The 27,390-nt window shown below is 40.6% G+C and overlaps 2 protein-coding genes across 31 annotated transcripts in view; one reads left to right on the top strand and one right to left on the bottom strand.

Annotated features, from left to right (window-relative positions):
* FNBP1 (formin binding protein 1) overlaps positions 1-13,692 on the top strand; it is a 190,783-nt gene extending 177,091 nt beyond the window's left edge. For 10 of the 28 annotated variants that reach the window (XM_056812554.1, XM_056812551.1, XM_056812547.1 and 7 more), the window contains 3 exons: positions 2,279-2,400; positions 4,527-4,663; positions 6,751-9,749. In XM_056812554.1, the coding sequence (XP_056668532.1) occupies positions 2,279-2,400; positions 4,527-4,663; positions 6,751-6,929 (438 nt within the window). In that variant the 3' untranslated portion in view covers positions 6,930-9,749. Of the gene's footprint in view, positions 1-2,278; positions 2,401-4,523; positions 4,664-6,750; positions 9,750-10,442 lie in introns of those variants that run through there. The other 18 variants (XM_056812553.1, XM_056812549.1, XM_056812546.1 and 15 more) reach the window with 4 other exon arrangements.
* Positions 13,693-22,080: 8,388 nt separating this feature from the next.
* USP20 (ubiquitin specific peptidase 20) overlaps positions 22,081-27,390 on the bottom strand; it is a 48,173-nt gene continuing 42,863 nt past the window's right edge. For all 3 annotated transcript variants that reach the window (XM_007475138.3, XM_007475140.3, XM_056812533.1), the window contains 5 exons: positions 26,779-26,887; positions 26,125-26,227; positions 25,272-25,343; positions 23,868-24,045; positions 22,081-23,611 (listed from right to left, as the gene is read on the bottom strand). In XM_007475138.3, the coding sequence (XP_007475200.1) occupies positions 23,885-24,045; positions 25,272-25,343; positions 26,125-26,227; positions 26,779-26,887 (445 nt within the window). In that variant the 3' untranslated portion in view covers positions 22,081-23,611; positions 23,868-23,884. The remainder of the gene's footprint in view (positions 23,612-23,867; positions 24,046-25,271; positions 25,344-26,124; positions 26,228-26,778; positions 26,888-27,390) is intronic.

Below are 27,390 nucleotides of genomic sequence, written 5' to 3'. Positions count from 1 at the left end.
GCTAGTTGGCTCAGTGGACTGAAAATCAGTCATAGAGATGGGAGGTCCTCAGTTCAAATCTGGCCTCAGACACTTCCTCTCTGTGTGACCCTGGGCAAGTCACTTAACCCCTGTTGCCTAGCCCTTACCACTCTTCTGCCTACAACATATATAGTATTGATTCTAAGATTGAAGATGAGAGTTGTTTGGTTTTTTTACCCAATGAAGCATGGTATAACTTTTGGGGAAGAGGGTGAGTTGTAAAGATTCAAGAAGTAAAATTAAATTAAGAGTGTTTCTATATGTGTTTTGCATCTTATTTCATGCTGTATTGTAAATACAAACAGATCTGTTCCTTTCTCTTTGGCTTGAAATGTTAAAATATGGCTATTTAGGTATTTGTACAGGAGCCTTTGGGTATGTTCATTAGTTGGTTGACCTTCAGATTCAAAGAGGAACAAAATGACATGACTTTACTGGGTTCAATTTACATTGTGCCCAACTGTGACTGATGAGACCAATTGGAAGACTCTACCACAGGCTAGGCCCAAATAGCCTTTTATGAACATTTAGGGTGGAGATGTCTCTAAATTTTCCCATCTCGTGTCCATTTTGAGTTACTGTAATCTGCTTTGTTGTAGATCATAACACTTTCTTTGATATGGGCATACCATGCTGGACAAACCTGTGCCAGTTTCTCCCATATCTCATAATCAGTATCAATGTTCTTCAGAGAGACATTGAGAGTATCCTTATATCTCTTCTTCTGTCTTTAGTATGAGCACTTGCCTTGTGTGAGTCCTATGTAAAAGTCTTTTAGGCAGATGTATGTTTGGCTTTCAAAGAAGATGGCCAGACCATTGGAGTTATGCTCTCCAAAATAGAGTTTGGATGCTTGGCAGTTCTTCTCAAGAAAGAACCTCAGTATCCAGGACCTTTTCTTGCCAAATGATCTTCAGAATCTTCCTAAGACAATTCAAATGGAAATGATTCAATTTCTTGTCATGGCCTTGGCATACTGTCTAGGTTTCCCAAGCATTCGGTGAGGTCAGCACAATGTCAATGTAGACCTTCAGTATGGTAGGCAGCTCAATAGCTCTTCTCTCCCATACTTTCCTTTGGAGCCACCCAAACAGTCTGACAGTGTGATCATCAACATCATCCTCTCTGTGGACATTCCTGTAAAATATACTGGCTGCAGAGATTTACAAGTTTACTGCCCATACAAAACCTGACTGAAATCTTTCAGGTTATATGACAAGAGGAAGTTATCCCCCAGGAGATCAAGGATACCTCCATTATCCATCTCTATAAAGGAAAAGGAAAGAGGTTGTCCTGTGACAATCACAGGAGGGTCTCTCTTTTAGTCATTGCTGGCAAGTCTTTCCAGTATCCTTATTAATAAACTGATCCTTCCCCTGGAAGATGGTCATCTCCCCAAGAACCAGTGTGGATTGAAAAAGAGCCGAGGAAGGGCCAATATGGTGATTGTTGCTCAACAACTCTAGAAGAAATACCAGAAGCAGAACAGAGGACTGTACACAATGTCCATTGATCCAATCAAGGTCTTTGATGCTGTCAGTCATGAGGACTTGTGGAAATTTGTGGCAAATATGGTTGCCCAGATAAGCTCATTAGTATTTAGTATGCCAGCTCCATGATGGCATGTTTACATGGGTCCTGGATAATGGACAATGCTCTCACACTTTCCCAGCCATCAGTGGAGTGAAGCAAGGCTGTGTGCTTGCTCCTATGCTTTTTAGCATGATATTTTCATCAGTGTCATGTGGGACACCTTCAATGGGTATGAAAAAAAAATCAATGTTAGATACTGCACTGATGGTAAATTATTTAACTTGAAAAGGCTACAAGTCAAGACTGAAGTGGAGGGAGAATTGGTACACAACTTTGCAGATGATTGTGCACTACTGCAGTCTCTGAGACTGAGAAACAACTCTGAGATGAAAAAGAGTATGGATCGATTCTCTGCCATTTATGATGATTTTGGCTTAACAATGAACACTAAGAAAACAAAAGTTTTTCACCAGCCAGCACTGCACCAGCCATGTATGGAACCATTGGTTATAGCAAATTGGTACATTTGTATAATTTAATAAAAAGAATTCGGAGACCTCTGATTCCTTTGTTATTTTCTATGTCAGATTTATTATTCAGGCAAATTTTAAGTATATGCCAATAGATTTTATCACACTTAATAGGTCAATAGCGTATTATTTCTAAGAAAATCATCCTGTGATACATAATAGAGTCTGTGTTTTGCTTCTCTAAATATTTACAGGCTTGGCTCACTGAAGTCGAAGGCAGACTCCCAATCCGAGGGGAACATCCCCGACGACAGAGTGGGATGTATGAAGCACAGAATACACCCTCAGTCAATAATTGTGCACAGGACCGGGAGAGGTACAGTATCTGGAGAGAGCTGCTTATACTCTGCTTTGAACTTCTGACATCTTTTGGACTAAGCCAAAGGATCAGGTTTCCATTGCTTCCGTGTTTGGGTACTAGGGAGTGGCTGTTCAGTCAACCAGTCAGTCTATAAGCATTTATTAAATGCTTACAATGGGCCATGCCCTGTGCTAAGAAAAAGCAAAGCAGGCCCCGATCTCAAGGACCTTATGTTCTAAAAAAGGGATGACAACACGTGCCTAAAGAGGTTTATACAAGCTAAATACTAAAGAGATACTAAATAGCCTAAATGAGGGAGACAGTGGAGGCTTGAGAGGAGGGATGGAGAGTAGCAAGTGGCATTTGAACAGTCTTAAAGAGAGTCTGAGAAGCAGAGATGAGAAGCTCAAATATTTCAGTCTCAGAGGCAGCCTGTGAAAAGACCCAGGACCAAGGAGATTGGAGTATTGTCTAAGAGGAACAGGAAGTAGACCAGTGTAGTTAGAATGTGAATTACATATTAGAGAGTGATGGGAAAGAAAGCTGCTGGGTTGGGAAGAGATTTAAGTGGCAATCTGTACTGGATATCGAGTGGGCACAAGGGATGACATGGTCAGACCTGAGCTTTAAGGAAAATTGTTTTGGCAGCTGTTGGCAGCACTTTATTTTGGAAGATAGTTTGGAGCAGAGAAAAGATTTGGGACAGTGAAACCAATTACCAGGCTATTGTGAGTAATCCAGGCCAGTAAAAGTGAAGTCCCAAACTTTGGTAGGGAAAAATAATAAGGTTAGAGTAGTAAGTCATATGGAGAAAGGGAATGATTTAAAGAGACTGGAATTTTAGACTTTTTAAACATGAAAGTGGAATATTTGTAATTGATGGCAAGAGTAAGATTATGACCATCCTTTGTGGTAATTGAGATAGAGTGGAGAATTAGGTTTTGAGAGATGATGTATTAAGGAAGTAGGAAATGGAATCTTTGAGAAAAGATTGATGTGTACTTCATTGTAAAAGTAGAAGTTGGGATGAAGAAAGAGTCTGAGTCAGACATTGAACTCGTTGAAAAAGAAAGGAAAAATATTCCTGGGGTCAGTAGAAAATGGGAGAGGAATAAGCATTTATGTGCTTACCTGCTGTGTGCCAGACTGTGCTAAATACTTTATAGATTTTATCTCCTTTGATTTTCACAACAACCCTGTAAGGCTAGTGCCTTCACTATTTATCTTCCTTTTACAGTTGAGGAGGCTGAAGCAAGCAGAAGTTAAGTGACTTGCTTAGGTTTACATAGCTAGTATCTGAATCCAGATTAGGGATTTTGAATTTAAGATTTAGATTAATTATAGGGCTCCTAATTTAGAGTCAGATCTTCCTGACTCCAGACTCAGGGCTCTTTCCACTATACCATTCAGCTGTCTCTGGCTATTGGACTCTTGAGTTGGATGATAATTTTGGATGGCCAGAATCTTAAAAAAAGAGATATTACTGAGTGATATTAGTAGAGGGAGGGTATGCAAGTAGCAACAAGGAACAAAGAATTTTCTGTGCCTTTCCAGTGTATTCAAATTGATTATCTCAACATGCCTAAAGATAAGGGATACAAATATGCATTGGTGATTGTGGAAAGACTGACTAGATGGGTTGAAGCATGTCCGTCCAAGAAAAGTGACACTGCTATGGTAGTGAGATTTCTATTGAAGGAGATTATACCAAGACATGGCATTCTCGATACCATTGATTCGGACAAGGGGTCTCACTTCACTTCCCAGTTTCTACAAGAAATCTAGAAGAACTTGTAATGTCCCTACACCCCACTAGGGTCAAGAGTTGGGAAGTGTATGAGACAGGGCAACCAATATGGAAAGGATGACCAGGGATGCAATGTCATCCAGGTCTTGGTAAGTCTCAGAAAATGGAAGGAGCAAGAGGAGGGACAGACTTAAAATTGAAGTAAATTTGAAATAATTTCTTGTACACTGAAGATTTAAAACTTAAAACAGGATGATGATAAAAAGCATGTGAAAAGGCTGCTCATAATCACAAGTAAGGTGGCAACTACTTTTTTTTTAGTTGAATACATCAGCTGAGTATCTCCACTGAAGTCAGTTGCTATAGTTGCTGTGTATTTTTCTTTCTTGAGCAGCCCAGATGGCAGTTACACAGAGGAACAGAGTCAGGAGAATGAGCTGAAGATGATGGCCACAGACTTTGATGATGAGTTTGATGATGAAGAGCCCCTTCCTACTATAGGAACCTGTAAAGCACTCTATACATTTGAAGGTATCTCTTCCTGGTACCATTCTTTCTTCATTCAATTATCTTAACTTATTTGGTGTGTTTCATAGGATTAAAGATTTTTTTAAAAAACCCAATTAAAAAAATTTAACTTAAACATTCCCCCAAAATAAGCATTTCTTCACACATAGTAGGACATAGAGTATTGCATATGAAACTCTGTGTCTCCATTTCATACCGCTTGCTTAAAAAACCATATATATGTATGTATGTATGTATGTATAAAATAAATTCTACATTTTATTTATTTTTTAAACTCTTGCCTTCTATCTTAGAATCAGTACAAAGTATTGGTTCTAAGGCAGAAGAGTGGTAAGGTCTAGGCAATTGGAGTTAAGTGACTTGAAGTGTCTGAGGCTGCATTTGAACCCAAGACCTCCTGTTTCCACACCTGGCACTCTACCTACTGTATGACCTAGCTGCCCCTTATACTTTATTTTAAAAAAGTTTGTTTGTCTTTGCTTCTTTTTGAACTTCCCTCTGTTTTCTTCTGATGATTTAAAAAAAAATGTTTCAGTGACTCTCTTTCTGGGCATTATCACATCTTACCCATTTTCCTGCACCTCTTTCTTTTAATCTGAAGCCAAATGAGGAAGAAGAGGAGGAAAAATCCTTGTAACAAATAAACATAGACCAAATAATTGTACACAGTGACCATGTCCAGAACTATGTATTTGTTTCTCAACCTCAAGTCTGTCCCATCTCCATCAGGAAGTGGCTAAAATGCTTCTTCATTATCCTCTGAGGATAGTATTTTTTCCATGACAGTGAACATAATTGTCATTGTACTGATTAGAAATGAAAATTTTAAATTGGAGAGTCATCTAGAGCTGCCCCATAGTTGTACATGAGGACATATAGAACCTTGAAGGTTAAATGACCTGTCCTAGATGGCATAGGCAGTAAGGAAGAGCTAAGCTGAAATTTGAGTCCAGATCTTCTGACTCTCCTTCACTTGCACCCCACAATCTGCTTCCTATTAGTGTGGTTAGACTATTTTTTGATGCCTTTCCTGTGATTCTGTATTCTCTTCTGCTTGTTCCTTTCCTTATCCTCATTACTGAGCCTGTTGATTTATTTCATAATTTTACCTAATTTGAATGAAATTAATTACATTGGTGCCATAAATTATCATTTCATCATTTACTTAATAAGTATTAAGTACTCTAATACTTGTGGTTGTCTACTGTGTGCAAGGTCCTGTCCCAGGTATTGTGAGAAATATTAAGATAAGTAAAATATCATCCCTGGCCTTAAGTAATTCAACATGTAAACTATGAAATGGGCAATGGGGAGTCAGTTAAGTTTTCTTAGCAGAAGAAGAGATATGATTAGGAAGAGTAATCAGATGTAGAAATAGATTGTAGAATGTAGAATAGATTGGGAAGGATAGGGAGATAATTTAGGATACTATTAGTAGTAAGTAGATTAGGACAGAGGAGATGAAGTCCTGGACTAAGATGGTGGAGGAAGAATTGATCAGGCTCAGTAACTGATTCCATATGGATAATGAGAGAGGGGAAAAGTCAAAGATAAAATCTAGATGACTAGGAGAATGGTATTATCATTAATAGGAGTAGGAAAATAAGGAGTTGCTAATTTGAGAAGAATAATGAACTCAGTTTTACATATGATGCATTTAAGATACCAGGAGGTTAACCATTTGAGAGGTCTACCAGACAATTGATAACACTGGATTATAGTTCATGTTTGAGGTCAGAGCTGAAGAAAGAGAACTTTGGAAATCAGCCACTTATAGATCAGAGTCAAAACCATAGGGAAAGATGAGATGGATGTGATAGGGAAGAGAAGTTCATATGGCAGAGGAGAAATCAGAATCTGTGAAAGAGATTGGAAAGAATCTGTCATTGTGGTAAGAGAACTAGAACCATGCAAATGTTACAGAAGACAAGAAAAGAAAAATCACACATCTGTTCCAAGAGGTTATGGAGAATAAAGACTAAGGCCCCTCAAATAAATGTTAATGCCTAAATTTTTAGCACTGATATTGACCCAAGTATTTGAGGTTACTTTGACTAAAAAGCTAACCTACTGTACTGTTAACTTTTCAGGTCAGAATGAAGGAACTATTTCAATAGCTGAAGGAGAAATATTATATGTCATAGAAGAGGACAAAGGTGATGGATGGACACGGATTCGTAGAAATGAAGATGAAGAAGGTTATGTTCCTACTTCATACGTCGAAGTCTATTTGGACAAAAATGCCAAAGGTGCTATGACTTACATTTAATACCATTTAAATTTTATTTTTTAGTTGGAGTTTCTCCTCCCCACTGTGACTGTTTCAGGTCAAATTTCTCTAAAGACTGGATAAATTCCTCAGTGTGCATTTTTTTTCATATAGTTACACAGTGGATGTATGCATTGTTCAACTGACTTTTTGTTGATTATATTTGATAGTAATAAGTTTTTCTTATTGAGATGAAATGCCCAACATGGAAAGCTCAGTTAACTGCCAATATATACAAATGTCCTCATTTGAGATACAAGTAAACGTCCTTTATTTTTGTAGTGTCTATAGATAACAAGAAAGTTGCTATCGAACTTCTATCAAAACATTTCATTGTAATCATATCCACTGAATCAAGCCCAGTTCTTAGGTATACCTAATGAGATGCACTGATATCTGATAATTAGGAGAGATTTTAGAGATTATTTGTCCTTTTCACTAGTTCCTAAGAAGACCTAGATTTTAAAAAAATTGAACCTGAAAACATATGTTCAAGCCTATACAGTTTAAAAATTCAGATTTTTTGTTTGTTAAGAAACATTAGCATCCTTTCTGCATGAGCTAACTTACAAAATAAAGCTCTTTATAAAGCCTATTTGGAAAATAGATATTAGTGCATTCTTCATTACTTAACACTATCAAAAACTATGTGAATTAGAATTTAAAAAATCATAGGGTGTTCATTAGAGCTGGAAGGATCCTTAAAGATAACCTGGCCTCATCCACTCATTTTATAAATGAGGAAACTGTAGGCCCAGAATGAATTGACATTGTCTTTCACTGAAGTCTTTGTTTTTATTTGTCATCAGAATCTTTCCATTAGTGAGTTAAATTTACATATTTAATATACTTCAAGACTGTATCCAAAATTGAAAAGTTGTCTTCATGTTGTCTAGTTTTAGACTAATTTTCCCCTTTTATGTTTTTGACTAAACCAAATCTATTTAGCCAAAACCATTACCCCAAAGTTAGAGCACTATTTTGAAAGCAGAAAAGAAATGTTTTAGTAATTTTTATTTTTCAAAAACTCTTAGACATTTTTCCATTATCTCATTATTGCTATAGTAGCTCATTTTGATTATAAGCATTTTCAATTGCATTATTAAAATTTTAATCAAATTGAAACAAGCAAATACATTGACTCTTAATCAAAAGGTTTTTGTTTCTTTTTTAATGTGTCACAAAAGCTTCCCCATTTTACTTAATAGCTGTAAGTGCTAACTTTAGGCTTCAGTACAATTTTGCATTGAGAAATCTCTGAGTAAAAGGGAACATTTTTTCTTTACTCAAATGTTGATTTTTTTTTCCCTGTTAAAGTCAACATAATAAATATTGGAGAAAAAAAAAACATAGTTGGATTAAGAACCAGGCCTAGAGATGGAAGGTCCTGAATTCAAATCTGACCTCAGAACTTCCCGGCTGTGTGACCCTGGGCAAGTCACTTCACCCCCCATTGCCTAGCCCTTACTTCTTTTCTGCCTTAAAACCATTACAAAGTATTGATTCCAAGACAGAAGGTAAAGGGGTTTTTTTTTGTTTGTTTATTTAAATAAACATAAGGTAGACACAACTATTTTATGATTTTATAATGCACAACTCTTAAATCATTAATGTCCTGCATTTTCCACAAACAACTGCACATATTGCTTCAGAAAATATATCCATAGGTTTGCAGAGGGGTTATCTTTGATTTCCATAGCCTGTGACGATTTTTATTAATACCCTGAACAACAGAATGTATATAAGGTTGACCACTCAGTGAGAATATTTTGTTAGTTTTCATTATTTCAGTGTATGAAATATTTAAATGATCTGTTGAAACTCATCATCATGAGGTTTTTGTATCATTGTTTTATATAACCTGATTGCAGCTATTTCTCATATTCCATTAGATGATTCTATAAGATTCCATGTTATGTGCAGAGCCCTAAGAAAATTTCAATGTTTTAAACTTCCCTAAATGAAAGACTTGTTCTTTGAAAGAGATATGTCAGGAATTGCTGTTCTGCCCCAAATGGGTCTTGCTTTTTTTCCCATCAGAAATGCTCTGTGTTGAAATGTACAAAAAACAAAACAAAACAAAAAACGATTCTTGTTTATAAAGTTCTACTTCCTTAATCCTAGCCAGACTTTCAGAGTTGCTCATGCTTTCTGTGGGATCCTTCCCTCCTACCCACTACCTGGTTTATAAATCTGTCATACCTCAACTTGCAGTTCTGTTAATAACAGGTCTGAGAAATAACTGCTACTGTCCCATGTCCACAACCCAGGAGTAGTGATTTTGTTTTTATTGATGCCAGTGCACTTTTTACAGTGTAGCTAATTATTTAATGCTTGCCAAAATATTTAGGATATATAGCTAACTTTTGGGCAATTGGATTGTGACATCTTTTTTCCTTTGTGTAAGGGATTTTTAAAAAATTGTCTCTGTTAAATAAGTCAGTAATTCCACACAGAAAATATTTGTATATACTGCAATTTTAAAACTGAAGAGTTACTTGAATTTGACTTGTTTTTAACTTTTTTATATATATAAATGTTTGTTTTATTGGTTATTATTCTGTTGCCTAATGATCATTTTGTTTTTATAACTGCTGGTAAAGCCACAAGGACTGTTACACTCGTAGCTAGGGTCCCTGCTGGCTGTTCCAGACTTGACTTTAGTAGAGACACTTTGATACTGAGTAAGTTTTGTTTGAATGTAGCAACGTGATTGTTTCTTTCTCCTTCTATTCTAAAAGAAAAATTCTTTGTCCAGCATTCTTACCTTCTAGTTGTATCCTTATCTCTGCCTCTAATAAACATTGTATTTTCTCATGATTGTGTATTTTAAATGATTTTTCACCCTTCTGAGCAAATTATTCTCCATTGTATAAGTGCTCAACCCTTTTATCATTAGCAATGGGACATTTTTTGTCCAAATGCATATTGAAATCTGACCTTCCCCACCCTCATGATAACTTAGTCCTTCTTCTTGACTATATCTGTATTTCTGAGCTTACAAAGTCTGTTTCTTTTTCTTGCTGCTTTTTCCTGCACTCCTCAAGATGAAGAACTTTCACTGTTTACTGCCTGAAAACCATTGAGTTAGTTGAAGTTTCCTTTGTTACCCAAATCATTGTATGTTATTCCCTGAGTAAAGAACAAGAGAATTGCAATCTAAGGAAAGGCAATTGGTCCACTATTTTCTATTCCATCAATAAAACATTGCTTTCTTTCCTTTCACATGCAACTAAAATCACAAGAAGTAGTAGTTCAGGTAAACTCATTTTATCACTTTTCCAATAGAAGTCTTTCTTAATCTAAATTAGAAAACAGCTCACAATGACAAACAGTGAAAGTTACTTATCCCAAGGATATTCCCAATGGTAATGACACTCTAGATCCCTCTGACCCCCATACTTCCTTTTATCCTTTGCCTTGTGGGACATTTGCAACCTAGAGCAATATGCCCACTCTTCATCTGCTGCCTTTCTTTCTAACACATAGTTTTTGTTTGTTTTTCTGTTGTAGATTCCTAAAAGTGATGTGCTGGTGCAAGATCCTCGGGGTGAGCTTTCACAGGAGGAGAAACAGTCTGCTTGTTTCCATAGGCCACTCAATTGGGTCAGGCGCATTGACTTCTTGAGCTGGTCTGGAATTAACACTTGAAATCTTGATCTGAAATGACATCCCCACATTACTCAGATGCTTGTTCTTTTCTTACAGCATGTTCTTTGTGGCTCAGATTAAAACATAGCCTTTTTATCCTTGGTTCTGTTGGGTAGGCTTCCTTTTCAGGGAGCTGAACTGACAGAACTTCTCCTTAGTTTCCAATGTAATTCAACATTCTTAATTGTGGGAGGTCTTCCCCTTGCAACACAAAACTAGAAACTTCCAGAAAAGTACCCCATGGCCTTTGAAATTGTTCCCTAGCTCTCATTCTGCTTGAATGTGTGTCCTGGCCCATCTCAATTTCACAATGTGCCTTTTGTGAGAATTTTATAGCTAGTCTCCTGAGAAGACTAAGGGGATCTAGAATTGGAGATCCGGACATACATTAGCTAGATGGAGTCTCAGATTTTTTTAAAAATGTATTTAGTACCACAGTAAACAACAATAAATACTTCTTCCTTCCCAAAAGGCCATGTGTATTCCTTAGGACTTTTTAATAGCTGACTCCTATCACACCAAACATTCACTTTTTCAGGATCTCGCCTGATAGTTTCTGACGGCTTACTTTCTTCTCTCCACCCCAACCCCACCTCCTCCTCTTACTCCACCATATGTACGTCATGCATGCACTTGCAAATGTTTGAATTTGCAATGCCATCTTCAGTGTCTTCCAAAGATCCCATTCTTAAGTCACATTGCAGTCTGCATGCTTGCCCTGAAGCCTTGCTTGTACCCACCTTTCCTAAAGTTTGAGGGACTCTGAAGCCCATCAGTCCTTTAGTAATCTTACTGTTTGTTAGCGATAGTTGTTTGGACCTGTGCCTATTCACAGATATTTTGGACATGAGCACCTCACCGGTGCACTGTCAATTTGGAACACAAAAACCATTTGGTTGGCTGTTCTTTCCAGGACCTCAAATAGATTCATCATCATTTATCACATCAGATGGCTTTGAAGTGTTTGTCTTATAGCCATTCTCGTGCCCTAAGTAATCCCATGACCAGAAAAGCAGAATACAGTAATATTATTTCTAATCTTTAATACTATTTGGTCAAAGTCAAACAAATAGTTTCCTTTCTGAGATGGGATACCTTTACCTTTTGAACCTTATTAACATATTTAGCATAAACTGAACCAAGACAAGGATGGTTAGGGTTAATTCTGAATTGCTCTGAGTTAGAATCAAATTCAGTGCTTTGGTTTAAGAAAGGCAGTCCTATTTGTTTAGTGAAGCTTCAGTCTGGCTCCTAGTAACTAGGAAGTTTCTTTGTGAATATTATCAGTCCTTCTTTGAGAATCAAAAATTAGAATTTCTCCACAGCTCAGAAGAGACAGGTGCCAGAAGTGTTGTCTCTAAGGGATGTTCGGGGCTGAGTCTGTTGATTGTTTCAATATGTCAAAATTATGGAAATGATTCAACTCAGCAGGTGAGAAAAGGCGGGAGAAGGAGCTGGCTGCATACACCATGACTTCAAAGGCAAGTCAAAACCAATCCTCCAGTGGCTAGAAGCCATTCAGTAATACTATCTTTAAGAGGAGGAAGAGGATAGTAAGAAAATGAAAGATGTCCTCCCTCTGAATTGAGCTCAGAGGCTTGGAAAACCCCACTTGATTTCTCTGTGTTGCTTAAATGTTGTTCCATAGGTAAAACTGTGTTTCTATGGTTACTTCAATAAGGAATTGATGTAACAGTTGGTCTGAGGAAATTCTTCAATGTCCATCATGCTTCAAGGAAGAGAAAGAAGTGGCTTGGGTAAATGAAATGGAACTTGGATACATGTCAGAAAGAAGAGCAACTCTCATCTCCGAAGTCCTGCAGAAGTAGTATAATTGTTGTCCAAAGGGTCATTCGTTGTCTCTTACACTGTTATGCTTTTATGTGACAGTGCCTACTTAGAAGTTGTCACTGCTAATTAATTCCAAATATCACAAATAAGAACTATTGTACACCTCATCCTCCAACTAATTAGAAATTTTGTATCATATGTCAGAACCTTGGATTGAGGTAATTCCATGTGAATCTATTCATGTTCATTACAAATAGATGGATGAATTCTTTGCAAAATAGGAAATATTTTTTAAACTTCTATAACTTATTCTTATAATATCTAATGCACTGTTGCACTCCCATGTCAGCTATGTCCAAGTAAGAATAAAAAAAAATTAATGTTCCCAGTGGTTTCTCATAGACAACAAATTATTAGCCTTTTAAAATCATCAACTTATTGCAATGGCAGATTTGCTACAGTGATGTTGGAAGAACTTGAGGATCCCAGTGGGGTTTAGAGGGGGGGGGGGATATTTAATAACAGCAGCGGAAATGTGAGTTAATTTATGAAGTGTTCAAAATCTTCAAAAAGTTTCTTTCTCTTTTTGTTCATCACATCTTATTTTTAAAAAGAGAATTCACATCAAATGCTGACAAAACAGAGTCATTTCCCAAAAGGCAAAGTCTAAAATTGATCCCTCTTTAGTGTATGCTGAAGAAAAAATTGAAAAGGCATTAACTACTGTGATGGGACTTGTCTTTGAATTTTTTCCAACTTCACCTAGTAGCATGTTGTGGCCCTTATAGTCTCCAAAGTAAGTGAGATTTGCCACTGTCCCACCAGCACAGTCACTAATGCCTTTCTGTAACATCTGTAAATAGAGAATAAAAAACATTTACTGAAAAAATATAAAAGTTGTGTTAACTTTGAGTATTTTTCCATACACTGTATTTTGGGTTTTTGCTTCGTATTGACTGTCTCTCATTTGTATTGTCAGTTTTTATTTTAATAAGCCAAGTTCTATCTTGCCATGATGTTAAACACTTTTAAATTTTCATGTGCATGTGTGTGTGTGAGTGTGTGTGTGTGTGTGTGTGTGTGTGAGAGAGAGAGAGAGAGAGAGAGAGAGAGAGAGAGAGAGAGAGAGAGAGAGAGAGAGAGAGAGAGAATGTGCTTCTAACTGTGTTGTAACTCATTGCCATTGGAAAGGTCCTGGCATTTCCCATTTGTTTCTGGAGATGGAATTTAACCAAATGAAGTGCTTCCATTGGAAGGCAAACATTGTCCTTGTAACTATGAAATCATCTAAGTGATAAATAAAAATGTAACTTCTAGTGTACTTTTATGGAATTGTTTTCATCTTAGGAGATACAGCTATAAAGATTCCTTTTTTAAGATATTATACAAAGAGGGGGCAGCTGGGTGACTCGGTAGATTGAGAGTCAGGCCTAGAGATGGGAGGTCCTGGGTTCAAATTTGGCCTCATACACTTCCCAGCTGTGACCCTGGACAAGTCACTTAACCCCATTGCCTAGACCTTACCACTCTTCTGCCTTTAGGACCAATATATAATATTGATTCCAAGAAGGAAGGTGAGGGTTTAAAAAGAAAAAATGTTATACAAAGAGCAGTGTGAGACCAAAGTATAATGCCAGGTTACCTTGGGCAAGACACTTCCCCTCTGTCCTTCAGTTTCCTTATTCAGAAAGTGAACATGAGATGTGTTGGACCCATTAATCTCAAAGGTTTCTTAGAGCTCTCAACATTCCTTTATCCTCTTTCTTGTCCAAAAAAGTCAAAAGAGGTTTTAAATGAAAGACTGATTTTGTAAGTCTGAAAGCTTACTTGTTTAGATGACTTAAATGTGCTTCAGTAACACAACTATTCTTACATGAGTTCAGCTGTCTCTTCTAAGTCTAAAGTAACCTTAAGTAAGTATGAATTTGGAATATTTTGCATCTCCTTGTTAGTATTGATTCATAATTATTGCCTGTCCTGCTAGGCAGTACAGTGGGTAGAGTGCCTAGCCTAAAGCAGGGAGGACCTGAGTTCAAATCTAACCTCAAATACTTAATAGCGGTGTGACCTTGAGCAAGTCACTTAACCCTGTTTGCCTCAGTTTCTTTATCTGTAAAATGAGCTATGGATGGAAATGGCAAAATGGGGTCATGATGAGTTGGATACAACTGACGTGACTCAGCAACAATAGAGTCCTTCCTAACTTGGGTGTAATTACTCAAATGGCCAAGGTATCTTCCACTTTGGGTATGGGTGCTTTTGAAAGACAGTAGGTAGTGCTTTCCACCTGCAACCCACTTTGGGTATTTTACCACCTACTTGTTCAGACATTTCTCTGAATTTGATCATTTATGGCCATCCCTCTCCTTTCACTAAACAGTTATCTAGAGGTCTATCTTGGAAAATCCTTTGGAAATTTAACTGTTCTTTGGTGTAAGGAGAACAGAGTAGTGCTAAAACCAACTCTCAAGTAAGGATAAAAAGAATACAGGTAAGGAACATCTATATAGAATGCCCCCAACTTAATAGAAGCATTAATCTCTCATAGGAATTAATCAAAATTTCTTACAAATAAAACTTTTTTTGCCTGCTTTTTGGTGAAGATACTAATAGTGAAGTAGATTATAATCAGAAGGAAGGACAGTGATTTACAAAATGAATAGCGACCAGTTTCTTAATAACCAAGAACTGCCATTACTTAAATTGGACAATTCTATATCTTCAATATAATTCAGAAACTCTCTCTTGTTTAGGAAATATTTTTAGAAGAATCCCCAAAGAAAGGGAGCTCATTTTAAAAAATAGATGTTTCCATGCAGCCTACTTAATCCCCACTAGTTTACTTAACTTGCTATTTCCTTCAATGCTCAGCCAAAGGCAACTTATATTTGATGCTTTAGTACAATGATTTTGACTGGGAGCAATTCATAACTTGTAGATATCTACCTGGTCCTGAGCTCATCAAAGTCAGATCTTTAGAACTGTTTCTCAATTTAAAAAAAAAAAATTTTTTTTGGTGAAATACTTTTGAACTTGCTGGACTCGTTGGATGAGTGTGTGTATATGATTATCTCATGACTGCCTCTGCCCTGTGGTCAAAAATGGCCACGTGCTTCTTTGTAACACCAAAAACACTAGTTGGAAAAAAGTCACACATTCCTTGTTTCCTTTTAAAATGTTTTAATGATGCTTCTTTCTCCTTCCTTCCTTCCCTCCCTCCCACCCCCTCTCTGTCTAGCTCTTTTTCTCTCTCCCTTTCTTTCCTTACTTACCATCACTTCCCAATGAGTCTCCTCCATTAGAACCTTCCCTGGCAATCAAGTTGAGCAAAACAAATCAACCTGTTTTTTTCTTTTCAGTGTTTTATGATAGGAGGTTTTATGATGCAGTAGATTTTCTGTAAGTGTGACCTGGGGGTTATTTGCCTTCACAGGCATCTCAGAGGTGGATGGGATCATGGAGTCTTGCCTGTACAAGTAATACATCCCCTCTACATCAGATAAACAGCCTACTCTGTGCCAAGTACTTTTAAAGTGCAAGTCTGAATTTTCAACCAGGAGTTTACAAATCTCTAGAGTCATGTCCTAATTGCTTACTAAACTCTTATCTGCTCCCCAGCAAGGTTTTCTGGAATTCCCAATGGGAAGGGATGCTGAGCCTATGGGGATACCCTTCCCCAATTTCATTTAGAGACCAAATGTGCACACTTTTTCTCCTCTTTCCCACCCAGGACTTCACTGTGGACACATTTGTTATTTCAAAGAGTAAGTGCTCTTTACAAAGGCTGGGGAGCCCTGTTGTAAGGGAATGGACAAGAGAGAGGGAGGGGTTGCCGGCAAGTTTGGGTAGCTATTTGGGAAGACCAGTAGTGAATCATGGCCTACGAAAAGAGGTAACTACAGCTGTGGCAATAAAGATTATTTTTTTAATTAAAGAAGTCAATAGCAAATGGGCCTCAGTGTCTGATGGGGGGAAATGGGGAAAGAAACAATTCCTGGCTGCTACACTTGAGGCGATGTTGGTGTTTGAGGAAGTGTTTGTGAAAAGAGCCAAAATGGGAAATGTGAAACAGCAGCTGTTGTTCTTAGTGGTAATTGATTACAGATAATAAATAGTCCCCAAGGGTCAGGGAGTCCATATTTTGATTTCGATAATTACATCCCACCCACCTCAATTTTCCCCATCCGTTTTAGCTGGCCAGGACCTTTTCCATCTTCTGCATTCAACTTTTATAAACAAATGTATTCCGCTTTTTGAATCATGCCCACCTCTCCCGGTGGTGTTTATTTAGGCTGTCAAGGGCACTAATTCACGCTGAAAACTGAAAAAGAAAAGCGCTAAAGAATAGCAAGTGGAACTACTTAACTGGTTCCTTTTTTCCTGCGGGGCATCCGAGTGTGTCCTGGGCACAGACATGCCGCAGGCATAGACATCCGGGACAACTAGTTTATGAAGAACAGGGCCACGGACTATTTTCTGTCAGTTACAACTCGGGTTCCCCTTAGACTAAGGCTTCTGGTCATTGATAGAAATATTTCTTTGTTCCAAAGGTACAGTGAGCAAATCTCACGGAAACTCCCCCACAAATTTGCGAGGCCACAATAGATGCAATTGACTAGAGGCTTAGCAACTGCACTGGTTTCTTTTGTTCGGAGCTTTGGGAATGTGAAGACGGGAGGAGCGAGCGGATGCCGGATACGTACTGCCTTCTGTAGCTGTCTTCCCTCAATTTCGCAAATGCGGAGGTTAAGGCAGGCACCCGTTTGAAGGAGTCTGGATTTCTGAGGGAGAGCTTTGTTTCTCAAGTTCAGTCTGAGAATGAAGGAAACTTTTGTGTTGACCCTCCCCCTCAGGAAAAAGTCAAGGGTTTCGTGTAACTTGGAAATGCATTTTTGGGTGCAATTTGGTCATTAGAATTCAAGTGGTGCTTTTGTTTATTCAAGGCAACTGGACCTTTGGTGGGGCGGTCCATTAAAGGCTTGATTGACAATGCAGCTTTTTGGCTTTTGGGGATTGAGCCGAGAGCCTAGGAGCTGGAGCCCACGGCTAGGCCTGGTTCACCTCTGGGCTTGCTTGTAGTGGGAAGATAATAGCGGGGCTTTCTTGGCTGCTTCTTTGCTGACACTAATGAGCATCCCGGGGTTGTTTTCTTACATTTATTGCCTCCAGCCCCGTTTGCTGGGTAAACAAACAAAAGCTTTGTTTTTATATTTGCGTTAGAGCCTTCCAGCTCTTTTTGCCCAAGAATAGCAGCCTCCCTGCTGAGTACTCTTTTTGGAAATTTAAAACAAAACCTGGGATTTCCAGAAAAAACAGCAGGAAAGTTGTTTTGACTTTCCTCTATTCCTAGAGCCAAAGCTAGCAATAGAAAAGTCCGACCTGGGGCACTTCCATTCTCAAACAGATTAACCATTCTTTTGCTATTTAAATCCCTTCACAGCCAGGCTTTGGCCTAGCCTTCTAATCTAATGATGACTAACCTTTTACAGACTGGTGTCCTGGAGGGGGGGGGGGTAGGGGGGTAGGTGGTGAGCCTTACCCCACACAGGAGAGGGAGAAAGTGCTCTTTGGGTTTCTGGGCAGAGGGGGAAGGAAAAAATGCCCTTAGGGTGGTGGAGAGGGGGAAGGGAGCAGCTCCACCCAAGTTCTGCCTTTCTAGTAACAAACTCTGGGGGTATAGGGGTGGCGTCAGTGTCCACAGAGGGCACTCTGCATGCCAACTTTGGCACGATGCCATAGGTTCACCATCACTGTAGTCTTTTGCACTAGACACTCCTCACCTTTCCAGCTCTTTTACAAGCTTTCTCCCACTCCTTCCTTAGGCCAGAGGCCTTTCCTGGTCCAGGTGCCCTCCCCAGGGCCCCAGCCCCTTAGCCACCATAGCCTTCTTTTGATGATTTTCTCCAGCCACATTCTCCATGACCTCTGCAGCCTTTGACACAAGCTCATTCTCCTTGCTCCTCTCCATCTCTGGGTTTCCAGGATACTATTCTCTCCTGAACCCTCCTCTGGTCTCTTTTGCTGGATCCTCATGCTCTCCTACTGTAGAGCCCTAGGGGTCACAGGCTTCTGTCCTGAGCCCTTGCCTCATCTCTTTCTTCTGCATTAGGTGAGCTCCTCAGCCTCCATGGATTTCATCCCCATCTCTATGCTGATAGTTCTCAAATCTCTATCTTTCCTGCCCAGACTCTCTGCTGACCTCCAACCTCAGACATCTTGAACTGGAGAGCCAGTAGACAATCCCAAAGGTGACATGTCCCATCCAGAACCCATCTTCCCCTCAAACCTTCCGTTTCCCCTCCTTTCCTGTTACTGTCAGAAGCAACCTCTCACACTTCCGGCTCTCCAACTAGCAGGCTCCACTTCTCACTATCCCTCATTCACCATATTCGATCTGTGGCCTCCCCGTCCCAGCATCTCTCCACTACACTCCCTTCTCTGACTGCAGTTCTTTCATCTAGTGCAGCCCCTCATCACTTCACATTGGAATATTGTAATTTGCTGCTGGATCTGCCTGCCCTGGTCTCTTGCCCACTTCAAGCAATCTTCCATTCAGCCACCAAGGTGATTTTCCTAAATCAATCACTGAGCCATCTTGTCAGGAACTTTCTTACTCTAGTGACTGGCTTCCATCACCTCCACAACCAAATGCAAAATCTCCTGTTTGACATTAGAATCTTTTCACTACCTAGTCCTGTCTTCTTACATCTTGCTCTTGTCCATAGTGCGCTTAGAGCCAGGACACCACCTGGCCTGGCTATTCTCTGAATAAAACACTCTCTCTCTCAGCCCTGGGCATTTTCTCTGGCTGTATGCAGTGGAACACTTCCTCATCTCTACCTTCTGATTTCCTGGTCTTCCTGTAAATCCAACTAAAGTTCCATCTTTTACAGAAGTCTCTTCCAACCCCTCTAAATTCCATTGCTTTACCTCTGTTCATTATTTCCTATTTAGTCGGCAGCACAGAGCTTGTTTGTGTCTCCCGCCATTAGGTCAGGACTGTCTTTTGCTTCCTGTATTCATGTCGCTTAGCACAGGGCTCAGAAGATGATAGATAGTAAAGTGCTTAATAAATATGTGTTGAAAGACTGTAAGGTTATTAACTCTAACCCAGGACTGCTATTATCTATAAAGGGCTTCTCAACAACAAAACTACTTAGGGTCATTGATCCAGGACCAATAGTTTATGATGAATGGTGTAAGGGGGAAATGGGGTTAATTTTAAAAGGGTTGGGCTTGATTATTTAAGAGTGTGGTCACCAGGAATTTTAATTCCAAAGAGATTTTATTTACAATTTATTTACAAAATGTAGAAAGAGTGAAGTAAGAAATCAGAGAGGATAAGTAAGATATCTAGCCTAAACACTAAGTAATTTACTCCTGGTCCCTGGGCAGGGAGAGTTAGTTCTTAACTGGAGGGACCTCAGCTTTTGTAGCCAGGGCCCTGAGAATGCAGGGAATCTCTCTCAAGAGGATAGGTCTCTCCTGAGATTAGTCTTCTGAATATCCAGCAGTTAAGAATCAGCTTTTCACCACGTGTCCATCTAAAGGAACAGGGTGTCAGGTCAAGGCAGCAGATCCTTCTATCCCTCTTCACCAGCCTCAACTCAAAAGTATGAAGAATTGAACTCCTTCAGGAAGTTGTCACTCCTTTTTAAAGACATTTTCTCTTGCATCATTTCCTGTGTCTTCTCCTAATTTTACATCTACTAATCACAGTTGACACTCTGCTCTAGGACTGCCCAGAAGGCAGTTGATTCTATTTCGTCACCCACTATCGCACACATGGGTAACAGACCTCCCACTTAATACTTTTGGTGATTAGATCTAAAAATGGGCAGATCTCCCTACTCAACTTTTAAGTAGGGTGTTCCAAAAATAGTCGAGGATTACAATTTTAATCTTCACAATCAGGGGAGAGTTAATTAATTTCATTGCTATAATCAGGAAAGTTAAATTTAATCTTCACAATGGAAAGGCACTTATCTTTCTTACCACTATTTTAATTTTTTTAAAAACCCTTACCTTCTGTATTAGAATCTATATTGTGTATTGGTTCCAAGGCAGAAGAGTGTAAAGGCTAGGCAAATAGAATTAAGTGACTTTCCCACAATCACACAACTTGGAAGTGTCTGAGGCCACATTTGAACCCAGGACCTCCCATCTCTAGGCCTAGCTATCCATCCACTGAACCCCTTAGCTGCCCCGGTCATTATCTTTCTTACCCAGGGAATTGGAATCTTTAACTTGCTCCATAACAATTTTTTTAAATTACTCATCTGTTCTATATAACTTTTACTCCAGACTGAAATTTAGTTATACCCATCCTCACAGATCTAGAGCTAGAAGGGACATGGTTGGAGGAAAAGGTTAACACTAGCACTGCTTAAATGTAACTGGAAGAGAAAAGCTTGCCCTTGAAGTTCTGGAGTACTAAAAACCAGAACCCAATGTTTCTCCTTTGCTGAGGAATACACGGGAGGGAAGTGAAGGTGAAACCAGACTGCCTGAGAAATCGGTTCTACTTTCTGTCTCCAGGGATCCTTTCATCAAACAGTGAGATTGCCCTCCTCCACCAGCGGCCATTTTAAATCCTGAGATGCTCTTCCAACTCTCTTCTGGCTCACTCTTGTGAATTTTAGATTTTCTCCATTTTGCTTAGTTTTAGAATTCTAGCAACCAGGAATGTATACACCCCTATTTAAGGATTAAGTGTTGAGGAGGATGACCTATGACCGACATGTGCTATCAAGTAACAAATAGAAAACAACTGACAGACCCCCTGGGCTGTCCTAAGTCAAGCATAAGTTACCATTGGTGCGTGTGAGATGCAGGAAGTGATGTAAAGAACTGTCTATATATTTTGTGTCACTTCCTCTCACTGCTCGCTCTCTCTCTCTCTCTCTCTCTCTCTCTCTCTCTCTCTCTCTCTCTCTCTCTCTCTCTCTCTCTCTCTCTCTCTCTCGGACATTGGGGTCCTTCAGTGTTAGGAGCTCCTGGAGACGTTCTTAGCATACTTGGTGTGAGTAGTTTAGGCTGATTCCTCTTTTCCTTTACCTCCTAAAGCACTATCCTCCTAGGAGGCCCCTCATCTCAGAGGAAGCCTCGTGGCTGGAAGCCAAGCTAGATTGAGAAGGCCCCTTGGCTTAGGCCTCTGAATTCCTATCTGGCTTGCCAGAGCAGTCTTATGCCCTTTCCTCTCTCTCTCTTTTCTTCTTAATTTCTTCCTACTATTGTAATTAAAACACCATAAAAATCCCAAACTGACTTGAGTATTTTATTGGGATTGAATTTAATCCATGGCAACCACTAGTATAATATATTCAGTCAACAACCCTAATTTTACCCCTTACCCTCTGATTGTGGTAGCAATACGACTTTTGGCCAAATAGGGAATTGTTAGGTATTTAATGCTTTCTTCATCACACTGGGTTCAATTTCTATTATGGGGAGGGGCGGGGAGAGGATTGCTCATGTGGCCTTTTTAGGAATATGGGAAAAAAAGTCCATGGAGCAAACAAAACTGTTTTACACAAGATGATGACATTTTTAAAGGTAGCAGCAATAATCTCATTTTGTCTCGATGGCATCCTGCTGTGGTATAGAAGTTTTTTTACAAATTATTTGTCATGGTAATGGCTAGGCTCCCTTGCCTCTAATTCTCCTGATAGTGATCTGTAAACACACAAAAGGCACGCCCACCACATGATGAATGCACATGGATTTATTATGACACTGAGCACAAATCTGAACACAGAAATGTTATTACAATCTGTACATCAGAATCTATACAACACCAACAGTATGAGAACATGCGGGCCGAGAGGCTCTGCAGGAGGTTGGCTGCTCGCCAAAGCAGTTCACGAGAGACGGCATCAAATGGCAACAAGGTCCAACAGTGGCTGGTTCTTTGATCGACATGCATGATGCTGCCTCACTGGAAAAAGAACAGGATCCGGGGAAACAACATAACAAAAAAACCCAACACGTGGTGCAAAGGTTTACGTTCTCTGAGCAGCAGAGCTGCTAGAATTCTGGCTAATGTTCTCTTCAGTCTGCCAACCCCCCTCTGCATCTTGCTTTTCTTTCTCCCCTGGGCCAATCACCTGTCCCTTCCTACAGGGACTGAGGTGTTGTCTGCAGTGTAAAGCACAAGCCGTGCCTAATGGGACACCACAATGGGTTGGGTTGGGTTTATCTGAGGGAGCAGGGGGATGGGCAGCACTAAGTTTCAGAACCAGGCCAGAGCGGTCTGGCCCATCTCCCTACCAAGGCTACACAGCTAATAAGTAACTGAGAGCAAGGAGGAGGGATGGAGAGCTCTGCTCTGTCATCCTACCATTTAAGAGGATTTGCATTAAGCAACAGATGAGCCAACCAGGAAGGATCTCTTTTTTTCTGATACCAAACCTCACTAACCCCTCCCTGCAGCTGCTCTGCAAGTACAAATGCATCCATGCTCAGTGGTGGTCGGGTAGATGGCTGCTTCCAGAATCTGCCACAGCCCAGACCCTTTTTCATCTTTCTTATTTGCAACTCTAGAGCATGTGGATTAGTACCAAATGGGGACCTTCAAGCAACTGGTATCTAAAGAATGCTTTGGACTCCTCAGTCCCCCCTCAAGTGGACAGAAGAGTTCCTTGTGTCTGAAATGTCTGTTAGCTGGGAAAGTACTGAAGGATGGCCTGGCATTTCTCTTCTGCAGGTCAAGAGACGTTTCTAATTCATCTGGCCAGAGATTCTGCTAAAGGTCTGAGGGGTGGGGAAAGAGGAGGAGGGTGCAAGGTAACACATTCTGGTCTACGTTTAGTTTCCCATTACTCTTCTGGTCCATACTGAGAGTCCATGAGGATGCTGATCCAAATGTACGACAGTCCCCTACCTTCATCCCCTGAGAACGTGGCAGACAAGCAGACTGCAAGGCTGGGCCCGGGAAGCCCAGACCTGGTCACAGAAGCCAAACCCTAGCGGTCACTAGTGCTGGAGGAGCTAGCCTAAGAGAAAGGTTCAGGGGCACTAACTACCATTAACCTGTGTGCCACCAGAACACAAGCCAAAAAGAATGTTACAGTCTTGATAGCCTTAACAAGCCTGCAAGTTAATATATTTCCTAGTTGCAGCACTGCTCACTGTGAACCAAAATAGTTTTGCCTCTTGATACGTTTCATTTCCAAAGCACTTGGCCTCTTTCTTCTCAGGTGCAAAGACTCGTCCACTGGCAACAGTCAATCTTGTGGGACCTATAAAAAGACTCTGATCACCTTATAGAACCAAGCGAAGGTGAAAAGCGGGTATGTGCTAGGTGGGCAGTGCATTATGCCTTTCAGGAAGGTTCTCTCTTTGCCTTTACAAAGGGCTTACACCTTGGACAGTGGCATCTGGGATTCTGTGGAATTTTAGCTACAAAAATACCCATTTCTAACTGAGCAGGTGCCAAAGGTATTTTTTGAAGGCAGCTTGGTGGAGAGGGATGGGGCCTAACCCAAGGTGACTTACAAGTCGGCCCATGAAGATCACACAGCCCGGGTCTCTGCCTCAATCTTCTGTTCTCCATGCAGGTTCTCTGGTTCCTGCAACTGGGCAATGCTCTGTCGGATTGCAATCTCAGGACCGCCTCCATACAGGGTGTTCAGATAAGTCCAGGTCTCCTCTGAAATCTGTCCATAATCAGCTCCTGCAAAGTGAGGTGTACAAACGATGGGCCTGCGTGTTCCTCACACCCGCAGACACAGCTCTCTTACATGCTTTCCTGGGTGAGAACAAGGGAAGTTGCCCCACCAGATGATGGTTTGTGTCATCATGTGCAGAACTGGTGGGGAACAGGGAACACCAAAGACAAAGGGCAGTTATTCACCTTGATGGGGCCTTTGAAGCACCCACAAAGTTGACATATGTAAGAATGGTAGAACTAGCAAGTGTCTGAGATACAGGAGGCCCCTTCCCTGCGGTGGAACCCCTTCACCTTCCCCCGAGATGCCTATCAGGCTGCCATGTGGGTGGCCACTGGTTTCTTCTGAGAAATTAAGACAAATGCAATGAACAGGTAAAGGATGGCTAACCCACCTTCCCTCAGGCCTCATCACTACAGAATAACAAAAATACCTGACATTTATGCAATATTCGAAGGTCATCTCATGAGCCTCACAAAGTATATGCCCCCAGTGTGGTAGGTACTAAAATAGTTATTATTCCCACTTTCTAGATGAGGAAATTGAGGCAAAGTAAGTTGCCCAATGTTACAAAGCTACTATGTATCAGAAGGGGAATTTGAGCTTAGCTTCTTCTGAGCTTGAAGCCCTCACTCTTCTCCCTAAGTCAGGTTGTCTCTCAAAAGGAAGGAAGGGCGGGCCTGGAGGAAACACATTTCTAATTCTTAGTCAGAAATAGGTAGCTAAGTCCATAGCATCAGCAGATAATTGCCCTCACAGCCTAATGAAGGAGCCAAAGAGGAAACAACTATGTATGGACAAGCTATGCACAGGTTAAGGAAGAAATAGTGGACTTTAAAGGAAGGTACTAACATCAAGAGGACTGGGAAAGGCTTCCCATAGCAGGTGGAGTTTAAGCTGGCACTTGAAGGAAGCCAGGAGGTGGAGGGGAGGAAGGAAAGCACTTCTGGGCATGGGGCCAGAGAGCATGCCCAGAGCTGAGAGCCTGAGCAGAGAGAACAGTTGATCCCTCAGAAAAATCAACATTCACCCACCCTTCTCTAAATCAATAGGAAGAGATGCATACACTGAAGGGGAAGAGGGAAGAAGTCACCACACACAGGAAGCATTATTTAAAGCTATTTACTAGGCCCCAAAGGGATGTGACGTTCCACAGCAGCAACCACAGCAGCTTTGACAGTAAGAGTCAAAATTAGGCTCAGAGGGGCCAGGGAGGGGGGTGGGAACATACCCTGCTTCACCTGGATGTGACCACCTCCTTTGATCAGTGCTATCTTGCTGTTGTCAATGGGTCCAGGGGGCTCTGGAACAGAAAGGAAATTGGCTCTGGGGCTTTTTCCCTTCTATCTGACTGTTCTATCTAATTCCCCAGAGTAACAGAAGGACCTCATGACCCTTCAAGTGCTCAGTGGATAGGTAAGCCAACATTCTCAACATTCAATTAAAATTAAAATGATCAAGGGGAGGGAACAGTTTCCATACAATAGATGAAAAAGCCAGCTCCCTGGACCTGCCTGAGAAAATAAAGTGAACTTTCAGAAGGCACAAAATCAGAGATCAGGGCTTCAGGTGAAATCTTCAGCATAATTGCTGGCATTTATGCCAAGAGGGATACCCTGCCTCCTACCACCCCAAAGTGAGAAAGTAAATATTACGGGAAGGGACTGAGCACAGGGGGAAACAAACCCACAACAACTCTGGGGGTTAGAGCAACATCTCGTGGCCAGAGGCTGCCAGAGGCACTGCATTAAGGTTCCCAGAACTAAGTTTTGTAGATCTCTTGCTGTTTCAGTAAATAAGATCAATGAGGAAAAGATATACCCACATTTTCTCTTGTTTCTCATGCCCCAGGTGCTAACTAAAAGAGCAGAAGTCCCACAAAGGGAAGTACTCCCAAACATCTCAAAGAGATCCCAAAAAACTCCCAATGAATTCTATCAAAGACCCTGAGCCCCTTGCTGATAAGCTTACATCTATCTCCAAGAAGGAGCCCCATCATCCAAAAGGGCCTCCCATGTATCCCTAAGCCCCACTCCAAGATTTCTTCCTGAGGGACTGAGTTCCAGCGTTCAGATGATACTCACCATTGTCTTTCCCCTTAACAAAGGCCTCCCATTCTCGGAACCACTGCATACTGATGCAATAGATGACACTGGGGGATTCCTCTGCTTGAAATGCTTTATTCAGCTACCAAGAAGACATAGGAGTTTATTTAGCCTTTCAATTCCATGATGCTGGCCTTTTCTCAACCAAAAAAAAAAACTAATTTAGGGCAGCTAGGTGGATTGAAAGCCAGGCCCAGAGATGGAGGTCCTGGGTTCAAATTTGACCTCAGACACTTCCTAGCTGTTTGACTCTGGGAAAGACACAATCTCCATCATCTAGCCCTTACTGCTCTTCTGCCTTAGAACCAATACTCAGTATTAATTTTAAGACATAAGATAAGGGTTAAAAAACCCCAAATTAAACTCATTTTTCTGATACACCCCCCCCCCAACCATCCCAATGACACACCTATAATCCATGCATCTAATAGTGATTTGGACACTAGAGACCTGAAGATCTTAGTTGCCTTTCTCCCACCATAGATATTATTTCTTTACAGCTTTAATTGGGTCAATGTTTTTTGGGCAGCTAGGCAGACATTTCTAAGCAGAAAGCAGTGTCAGAAAAACTTCACATAGGGACCTCTAAAAGCTAGAAGGGGACCCCCCCAGTTGTCTCTGCCCCCTATACACCTTAATGAAGGTGTCAATCTCAATCCGCCTTCGTTTGGCCAGGGCTTCTATCTCGACCTGGCAGGCTGAGCATACATAGAGATGATTCACAGCAGGGCCACCACCAAATCTATACAGCCAGAAGAAGAGAGATGTTGAATAGATCTGCAACAAGGGGTCCTGAGTGGCTCTGCAGGCTTCATGCAGAGTATAAACAGTAGCAACAAATCCTCCACTGAAAGAGGTGCTCAAGATACTCCTGGAATTGAGACCACAGAGGCAGGTCCTCAGGTCCCACTTCAGAGCTCCGATGGCAGGCTGAATTAACCACAATGTTCAAAAGGATCAACCGGAGCTTTCTGAAGAGAAGGGTGGGCTTCTTGGGATTTTCCCTAATTACAAGTTCATAAGTATTTAAACCACCATGCTCTGGAAATGCCAGAGCTTCTGGAAACTAGGCAGGACACTACAAAATAAGTGTTCTTGCCCTGCAACTAAATACAGAAAATCTCCTGTAGTCAAGTATACTAGAGGAGATTTATCTCCTAGGCTACCATTTCCCAACTGGCACAAAGGGGAGGGTTAGTGCTACATTAGAAAACATCTTATGTCCTGGGATTCACTTCCCTTTAC

This window comes from Monodelphis domestica, chromosome 1, assembly GCF_027887165.1.
Source record: "Monodelphis domestica isolate mMonDom1 chromosome 1, mMonDom1.pri, whole genome shotgun sequence".
Classification (NCBI taxonomy): domain Eukaryota; kingdom Metazoa; phylum Chordata; class Mammalia; order Didelphimorphia; family Didelphidae; genus Monodelphis; species Monodelphis domestica.
This window is presented reverse-complemented; position numbering and strand designations above follow the sequence as displayed.